At 36.1% G+C, this 10,423-nt stretch overlaps 1 protein-coding gene across 1 annotated transcript in view; it reads left to right on the top strand.

The window, feature by feature from the left end:
- Positions 1-6,720, top strand: part of LOC115209700 — a 9,625-nt gene extending 2,905 nt beyond the window's left edge. The window contains exon 2 of the mRNA XM_029778189.2: positions 6,087-6,720. Coding sequence (XP_029634049.2) covers positions 6,087-6,315 — 229 coding nt within the window. The 3' untranslated portion in view covers positions 6,316-6,720. The remainder of the gene's footprint in view (positions 1-6,086) is intronic.
- Positions 6,721-10,423: the final 3,703 nt, after the last annotated feature.

Here is a 10,423-nt window from a genome sequence, read left to right as displayed (position 1 = left end):
CATGGATAAGCAGAATTATTAAACTGCCTTTCGATATTAGTTCTGGCTTTTTACGCTGTTTTGTACAGTTGACTTTATACGTCGCCCGATTTAACACCACCGTCCTTGGATGGGTGCCTTTAGCGGACTTCATTCTGTAGCAAGCATTCGAAAATTATTCATTCATATACAGTCGTAAACATATGGCAGTTATAAATCCTAAATGCTAAATGTTATTCATGCATGCATATAGAAATAAGGAAATATTTGCTATCATGTAAGTGTATGAGAGTTCCAAATATTTGGTCATCGTTACAGTAATAACAAATTGATTTTTAAATACGTGGAAGAAAAATTGGTATTTTGTCTCAGTATCAGATAAATAATAATAATAATAATAATAATAATAATAATAATAATAATAATAATAATAATAATAATAATAATAATAATAATGATGATGATGATGATTTCAAATTTTGGCACAAGGCCAGCAGGATTGGGGGATTAAATTGACTCCACTTTTCTACTGGTACTTATTTTATCGACCCCGAAAGGATGGAAGGCAAAGTCGACTTCGGCGGAATATGAACTTAGAAGGTAAAGCCGGAGATGCTGCTAATCATTAATAATAATAATAATAATAATAATAATAATAATAATAATAATAATAATAATAATAATAATATAATCGTGCAAAAAGTCGTGTTAACTGGAACGGCTCATGTACTAAGAAGAGCATTATCGCTGTGAAAACAACATCCATTCATGAATTTGTTTATTTATTTATTTATTTATTTTTTAAATACATATTTTACCTGTGAATTTGCGTGTGTAATCTGGGAATGCATACAATGAGCTTCTCTGCCCTAGGTGTACAGAAAACACCCGGCGAGAAACGGAAGAAAATTTGAAGAAAGAAGGAGAAAAAAAAAAAAATAATAATAATAATACTTTCTACTAAAGGCACAAGGCCTGAAATTTTGTGGGAGGGGACCAGTTGATTGCATCAACCCCAGTGTTTCATTGTTACTTAATTTATCGACCCCGAAAGGATAAAATGCAAAGTCGACTTCGGTGGAATTTGATCTCAGCGCGTACAGACAGACGAAATACCACTAAGCATTTTGCCCGGCGTTCTAACGATTCTGCCAACAGTAATACAAGAAGACAACATAGACAATCAGTATTATTTTGTTACATCTCGTTTTGGGATTTGTTGAAGAGATTTTTGCTAGTGCCAGCAGACGAGGGAAATGAAAAGGTCACCGTCACTTTCTGCTTCACATTTGCAGAAAGTTTTTTTGCCATTCTTTACGTTCTTTGAGATAATAGAAGAAAACTACTTGATGCATAGGCTTGAGTTAAGTGTGCTAACATACCTAATGATAATACAACTTCCTTATTTACTCATAGTTCTATAAACAATAGGTGCATTTCATGAAAAACCTCGATATAGTCGCTCGTCTCGCTATTGAGGAGATACATAGCTGCGCCTGCTGTGAAGAAAGGGGAGAAATGGTAGTGATGAAATGTCGAAGTATACTCTCAAGGTATAAAAAGATGAAGTTTCGTGCTGCTACGACTTGCAAGCGAGTTCTCCTATGAAGAACGAAGCAACATAGAACTTGAGTCCTGAATGATTTATTATACTACTGCTTTGCATTTGACCACCCCGCACTCCACCATCCTTGTGGCCTGCTTCTCGAAAAAGCTTGCCCATGCCTGATCTAGAGAATTTGTTCTCAAAATTCCTATATGAAATAAGAGACTTCACAGATCGTAGATAAATACTTATAACCTTGCAGTGAATGAGTGAGTGAGAGAGAGATAGAAAGAAAGAGAGAGAGAGAGAGAGAGAGAGAGAGAAGGAGAGAGAGTGGGGTCCTATCGCTTTTTCCAGACATAAAAATAGATTTAGTTCTGCATCTCAAGTTAGTGAAGCCCTTGTTAATCATACAATTATCTCATTGCTAACAGCTGTGAACTGCGTGTACTGAGAGCAGCAAAGAACTCGCTTTCTTATAAGCCGAGTAACACTGACGCTGATGGGTTGATAGCATCCTGTTAGTTCTCTTAACGTAGCTAAGAGATCAAGAAATCACTACAGGTCGAACCGCTACTTCTCCGCATTGAGAAGTCACAGCTCCAGTACTACCGACGTGTGATTAGAATGTTGCAGGAAAGAATTGCAAGATGCACTCTTCATGCAAAGCTAACCAGCAGGAGATCTATGGGCAAGCCAAGAACAAGATGGTTGGGTAAAGTCCAGTCTCTGTTGGTCGTGCTTGGGAATCGAGGTGGAAAATATAATGATGATAGCTTCAAATATTATTTTATGGAGGAAGTATTTGAGGATTCTACTCTCACAACCTTCTCAGGAATAGTGGGCGAAGAAAATAGATGATGGATGCAATGATTTAGAAGTTGAGTCAAAGTTTCATCGAAACTTCAATTTTAGTTTTTCAAGTTACGTGCGAAATATTAGAAAACAGTTAAATTCTAAACACTCTTGTTTCATCTGATAAACCAATCGATTTTTATATGATTAGGTACTCGGCAATTTGATTTTCTAGGAGTTACGTATATCATTATTTAATTCGGCTTCATGCACGAACCTAGCTCGTCATGTTGAGACGACCGAATATATATATTTCTTTACTACCCACAAGGGGCTAAACACAAAGGGGACAAACAAGGACAGAAAGAGGGATTAAGTCGATTACATCGACCCCAGTGCGTAACTGGTACTTAATTTATCGACTCCGAAAGGATGAAAGGCAAAGTCGACCTCGGCAGAATTTTAACTCAGAACGTAACGACAGACGAAATATGGCTACACATTTCGCCCGGCGTGCTAACGATTCGCCCAGCCAAACCGAATATATATGATACTCCATTGGTCGTAAATAGGTCCTTTTAACCTTGCATAGAGAGAGAGAGAGGAGGGAAGAGAGTGAGAACGAGACGTGGGTTTCTATGTATATATATATGTTATGTACATACGTGTGCGTGTATCTATCTATCTATCGGTCTGTCTGTCTGTCTGTCTGTGTATGTACGCATGCATGCATATGCTGTGGTGAATATAAAATGAATACTCTTTTACTTGTTTCAGTCATTTGACTGTGGCTATGCTGGAGCACCGCCTTTAGTCGAGCAAATCGACCCCCAGGACTTAGTCTTTGGAAGCCTAGTACTTATTGTATCGGTTTCTTTTGCCGAACCGCTAATTTACGGAAACGTAAACACACCAGCATCGGTTATCAAGCGATGTTGGTGGGTACAAACGCAGACACACAAACATATACTTACCACACATCCACTCCTACGCCTATATGAAAAAAAAAAGAATATTTTAAAAGTTGAAATTATTGTATTTAGAACTAGGAAAAAATATTTTGGTGACAGCCATCGAAATTTATTTTGGGAGAAAAGAGAAATCGATTGAATATTGGTATACTATAACAGATGTCTTATACAATACCGGGAATGTAGTATCTTCTTATTCTGTAACATTTTCTACATGTAGGCGCAGGAGTGGCTGTGTGGTAAGTAGCTTGCTTACCAGCCATATGATTCCGGGTTCAGTCCCACTGCGTGGCACCTTGGGCAAGTGTCTCTACTATAGCCTCGGGCCGACCAAAGCCTTGTGAGTGGATTTAGTAGACGGAAACTGAAAGAAGCCGGTCATATGTGTTTGTGTGTGCGTGTGTGTGTGTCTGTGTTTGTTCCCCCACCATCGCTTGACAACCGATGTTGGTGTGTTTATGTCCCCGTAACTTATAAGTTCGGCAAAAGAGATAGATATAATAAGTACTAGGCTTACAAAGAATAAGTCCTGGGGTCGATTTGTTCGGCCAAAGGCGGTGCTCCAGCATGGCCACAGTCAAATGACTGAAACTAATAAAAGAAATGAGAGTATTATACTCGCCTCGTCCATTGTAACTGAGAATCGTTAAAGCATCGGACAAAATACCTTGCAGTATTTTGTTACAGTCCTTTACATTCCTAGTTCAAACCCCGCTGAATTTGACTACGACTTTTACCCTTTCAGGAGTCGATCAAATAACGTACCAGTCAACTTCTGCATCTTTCCAAAACTTATGGCCTTGTACCGGTGTTAGAAATTATATCTGTGAGACATTGATAGTTTCTTCAAAGTTCTCACGCACAATTTGTGTAATGTAACATAAATGCAATCTGATTTATCGAAGTTAAGATCTTAGTTATCGAGATTTTCCCTGATAACGTCGACTTTTCTGTCAACAATTTTAGCTTAGAACCATAGATAGATATGATGAATAGTGAGAGATATCACTCGTTGAGTTTTATCGATAACATTCGCTCAGTTGATATCTCTTGATATGATCCGAAGCTAATGGCAACTCTTTGATAAGACAACCGCCAGCAGTGTTGAGAATTTCTGAGTAACGATGATGTACAGTTTATTACTTTAAGAAGGACAATTGTGTCATAAGGAAATATATAGAAATGAAGAAAGAGAACGTAGATAACGTATGATCTCGATTATTATTAGATGTATTCGTAAAATAAGAAAGAATGTTAATTCCTTACTACACACAAGCGCTAGTCATGTTTTGTAACTAGTTCTTTAATATTCACAGGAGCCAGACATAAAGTTACGGTATTTGAAAGACTGACAGATATAGTGTAATTTGTCAGAAAGTTATTTTTGTACAGCGTTCAACAACATTATCGTCTTTTTTTCACCTTTCGGTTTGCGTTTAAAATTCCAGAACCACATACTTCTGTCAAACACTAAACGCCTTTGAACTATTTCTGGCGGACAAATTTATTTTTGTTATCATTTCTCTGACAAATTCTAGACAACTTCGACAGCTTCTACTAATTTTGAGGGACCAACAACGTTGACTTTAGAATATAAATAGAACATTTCTTAGACATTCCTAACTTTAGCTCAAGAGAAACCAACATAATTTTTGCATGCTGACAAGCTATTTAAAATAGATGTTACTATTTAAAGTAGAGATGCTAGATGTTTTGTAAAACGAAACCAAAGGGGATACAACTCTTGAACAATTTATAGCCAAGGGAGGCAATTTTTAGAGCATACCTGGATATTAAACACCTTACAATGGCAGGTAAAAAGCCAAACTTTACTCAAATGAAATTCCACCGAGATAAACTCTACCTTTCATCTGTCCGTGGTCGAGTTTTAGAGGTAGATTTATTTGTCTAACTTCTCCTCCTTAAAAAAGTTTCCGGCCTTGTACCTACATTAGAAACAGTGATATAGTTCCGTCATTTTATATTCTGAGATGCTAAAAAACTTAAAGAATAGGTTTTCCATTCGCCCTCAGATACGAAGGACGTTCATAAATTATACAAATGTTAACTGAAATCAGATAACATTTTTTCTTTTTTTAAAAGAAGTTAATCAGAAGAGATAGAGAGGAGTATCTATGATTATGTAGGGCTTTCATAGTTGGTTGGAAGAAGGCAGAAGGAAGAAACTATACCTCATGGGTTATTCACAAACAAGAGAAATGGGTTAAATGTTTGCGAAAGAATGGGCGCTACTACAGATATTCAAGGTCCAGATGAAAGTATTTAACTGGGTTTGATGAACTTCAGTATGTCGTGGTAACTTATTGATAGACTGAAACTTGTTAATGGAATGAAATATCAACAGCTGTTTTTATAAGTCGATTCAAAGAAGTGCCTCTTCCAATACCATAGGCAGCTTTGCAAACGAAAGATGTATTCAATGAATTCCTCGAAATAGTAGTCAAACCACACCTTACCATCTTAAATAGAGAGGGCTGAACATGCGGTGCCCAAGAAAAGTTGGAATAGTCATAGTCGGAATTCCTGCCTTTGTTCGTAGGTCTGCTAGTCAGAACTATCCTGCTCAGCAAAAACACAGCAACAACAACAAACACAAAAGGGCACAGTTGTAATTTGTTTCTGAGGTTCGAAACCACATAAATACCGGACCCGTGTATTTAAACTATTTACTAAGACTTTGATGTGTCTAATGATTATCTCCCTGTCTTTTTATTAAAATTATTAATGTTTTCCCCCGCCTCACCATGTCTCTTTCTTTCTTTATATTTATTTAGTGCTCAAGACATGTTAACTCTGTTTGAAAAACTTGAAAAGGATGAGAAAGGACATATCCAAATTGATGCAGCTTGGGAAGCTATGAAAACCATGAACACTCCCTCAGGCCGACCGCTCAAAGAAACTGAGATTGAAATGTTTCTGAAGGCTGCAGCCGGCGAAGAAAAATTCATTGACTTACAGAAGTTTGTAAGCCTTTTGTGTGGGCTTAAATTGTACAAGGGTTAATTATATATATATATATATATATATATTATATATATATATATATATATATATATGAATGAACACACACATACATTTATATATGGGCAGTGATAAACATTCCTTTTAACTTCATAATCACTTTCAACTAACATGTGTCGGTTATCATTGCTACAGATTTGAAAATTGTAAAAAAAAAAACAACAACTAAAAAACTAAAAATAAAATATAAAAAAATGAATAAGCAAATAAGCAATCAAATTGGAAATCAAATAAACTACATTAATAAAAGGAAACACACACACACACCTGAACCTCCCAAGAACAGCACTTCCAGAACTTACAATTTCCCAAAGGGAGTATAACAGGGATTCATTCTCTCACCTACTCCTTTCAACTTATATTTGCTCAACCTTTCCACAACTCTTCGGAAAACCTACAGACAGTCTCATACGCTGATGACACGTATGACCAGACTGCCACACCATATCCAATATACATACATACATACATACATATATACACACACACACATACATGCACACACACACACATACATACATACATACAAACATATACACAAATATGTATGGACTATATATATATATATAATATATATATATATATATAGATATATATATATACATGCATATACATGTGTATGCGTATATATATATATGCATAGCTACACACACATGCACATACATATATAAATACATATATGTGTGTGTATATATATATATATACATATATACATACATACACATATATATATATGTAATTATTTATATATCTATGTGTTTGTCTGTGTGTGTGTATACTTGTGTGTTTACAAAACCCTCTACAAAGACTTTAAGAGACATTCAGCAAATTGGCTGACGACTCTATTGTAACAATTTCTCCTTGAATATTTACTACCAATATATCTTACATTTATATATATATGTAATTAAAAAACCTCATTGTATTGTTGTTTATAATTAAATAACATTTTTATACTGAATATCAGTTGTTTTCTTTTAATTTGGTTTTTTATTAATTAATTTATTTATTGTATTTACTCTTTTATTTGTTTCAGTCATTTGATTGCGGCCATGCTGGGGCACCGTGTTTAGTCGAGTGAATCGACCCCGGGACTTATCCTTTGTAAGCTCAGTACTTACTCTATCGGTCTCTTTTGCCGAACCACTAAGTTACAGGGGCATAAACACACCAGCATCGGTTGTCAAGCAATGCTAGGGGGACAAACACAGACATACAAACATACACACACACGTATATATATATTCATATATACGACGGGCTTCTTTCAGTTTCCGTCTACCAAATCCATTCACAAGGCTTTGGTCGGCCCGAGGCTATAGTAGAAAACACTTTCCCAAGATTCCATGCAGTGGGGACTGAACCTGGAACCATGTGGTTTGTAAGCAAGCTACTTACCACACAACCACTCTTGCCTAATATTTTTGTTTTGTATTGACTTGTATAATAGCAGGATAGTTTAGTTGGGTTTTTTTAAAATTAATATAACTAAACACACTATTCAGTCAAACTTTGAGTGCTACCTTGTCCTTAAATAACTGTTCCAAAGCTTACTCTGTTACTAACATTTTGACCAGATTCGTACTTTACTCTCTGAGTGAGTTTTCCCTACAATAGCTGACCAGCAGATACTGAGAGAGAATATCCAATGACTGGCACCCATGCATTATAATCGTGTTCGTTGCCAGAAGCCATGCAAATGGCACCCATGAATTGTAGTCATGGTTGTCGCCGGTGTCATGTAAATGGCACTCATGCCGGTGGCATGTAAAATCACCTATTACACTCCTGAAGTAGTTGGTGTTATGAAGGGCATTCAACCATAGAAACCATGCCAAATCAAACTGGAACCTGGTGCGGCTGTCCAGCTTATCTATTCCAGTCAAACTGTTTAAACCATACCAGCATAGAGAGTAGACATTAAGTGATGATAATGATGATGATGATCTTCAGATCTTCAGGCTAAGCATAAGCTTCACTGATCTTGGACAGACTGAAAAGATCATGGACACTGCTCCTCCTTCACTGAATACCATTTTTTTAAAACCAGTTCTGATTTCTGAGCTGCATTTCGGAGGACTACAGACTACAACAGTCTACCTTGCAACCTTCAAATGCCATAAATTATTTCACAAGTTTATCATTTCAGACAGAGCCTTAATGAAGAATTATAGTCTAAACATTAAACAACTTCATATTTTCTTCATGCAAAATAATTTATTCCACTTGGTGAACATTTTGTGTTTACTATTTGCCTACCTAGACCATCTTTAGTTTCCTTGGATCTGGCTGTTTCACTTGCAGACTTGTTGACCATGAGGGGTTTCATGAGGACAGCTTATCCTCAAAGATTATTACATACAGCAAGCCGTACTTACTTAAGGTACTTGCTGGCAGCAAAATGTCAGCCATTGAATGTCAAGTGTTTGTGGTCAAGGAACATATAGTGCTAGGACAATCATTGAAATACACCTGGTCAAGCTTTCATTCATTATGGTGGTTCTCTGTCAACTTGGATAGATGCAACTTAAATACTAATATTCTTGTAAATGTCAATATGTTTTTGTATGATTTCAAATTCCCATTTCTCAGCCAAAGACAGGTGTTCTGATTGCTTTTACTCAACTGCACGTTAGCACTGCCTTGTTTATGTGTGTGTGTGTGTATGTATGTACATACGTTTTGGTACATCATTGATTTTTTGCTTTTTAAGGCTACAGCCAGCCATTCAGTTGAGACTCACAGCGCCATCAACAATCATGAATAAGTTAATCAATTTAATCAATCAATCAATCAATGTTGTTAACGTGCAATGCCTGTGCAAGAAGATTTTTTTTTAAGTGAGGAAAGATTGTGCACTAAGTCAACCCCACTCACTAAGCAACAGCAGCCATAATCCAAAAAGAAGAACAAGTCAACATCATCGGTAACCACTGAGCCGCAGGTTTTATGTCAGAGTTATCCCAGTTACCTGAGTTATCTTCTCCTAGAAGGATGTCGTAACAAAGGCTAGGAGTCCTTCACTCCCAATAGTTTAACCACGCGATCGGCTATTCAGTCCGATTATTTCTATGTCCCCGCGCATGACACAGCCTTAAGACAAAAAAAAAATGTATGTATGTATGTATGTATGTATGTATGTATGTATGTACATATGTATGTATTATATATATAATGTTGTATCAAACATAATGTATATATATATATATATATATACCATTAACAAGCAAGACACTGTGGTTTTCATCTAAGATAACATCTCTTACAAACACATTATATTAAAAATACAGCTACATTTCAGCCTCTTTAGGTCTTGTCAATGATGTATTTTTGCAGCTATACCTCTAAATGAAATCTTTCACTTCAGATATACTGGAAACAATAATTTCTACTTTCACTGGTGTAAATACCAACGAGCTGAATACAAAACCCAGTGTATGCAACTGAAGTAAAATTTAATTAAAATAGCCATCTATGTTTAATATTTGTGTACACATGGTTGACAGGTAAGAGGAGGCGATTTTTGTTCAAGATAAAATCTGTTATAGATGTGCTGTATTTTTATTCAGACCAGTGGCTATTTGCAGTATCACTGAATATATTACTCGCTGTCTCTTATGTGTAGCTGGTGACAGATTTCATTCAAGCATATGGCTGCTGTTGAGTCATTATCAAGGACCAATAAAGCCAAATTGCATCTGGTGTTCTTTCTACCCACTGCAGAGATTTTTTTCATCTCCCTCCAATATATATTGTGTTTTTAAAGCAACACATCTATAACAGATTTTACTCAGATAATAACCACCAACAGATTGAACTAATGTGCAATACAAACATTTGATCACTATAAACAAATTATCTGTGCTGGTTGTTCAGTAAATTCAGAAGCGAATTTCTTGAACTTGAGAGACTACCATTATCATTATTATTATTTATCATCATCATCATTATTATATATTTCTTTACTACCCACAAGGGGCTAAATATAGAGGGGACAAACAAGGACAGACAAATGGATTAAGTCGATTACATCGACCCCAGTGTGAAACTAGTACTTTATTTATCGACCCCGAAAGTCTACCTCGGCGGA

This window comes from Octopus sinensis, linkage group LG3, assembly GCF_006345805.1.
Source record: "Octopus sinensis linkage group LG3, ASM634580v1, whole genome shotgun sequence".
Classification (NCBI taxonomy): domain Eukaryota; kingdom Metazoa; phylum Mollusca; class Cephalopoda; order Octopoda; family Octopodidae; genus Octopus; species Octopus sinensis.
This window is presented reverse-complemented; position numbering and strand designations above follow the sequence as displayed.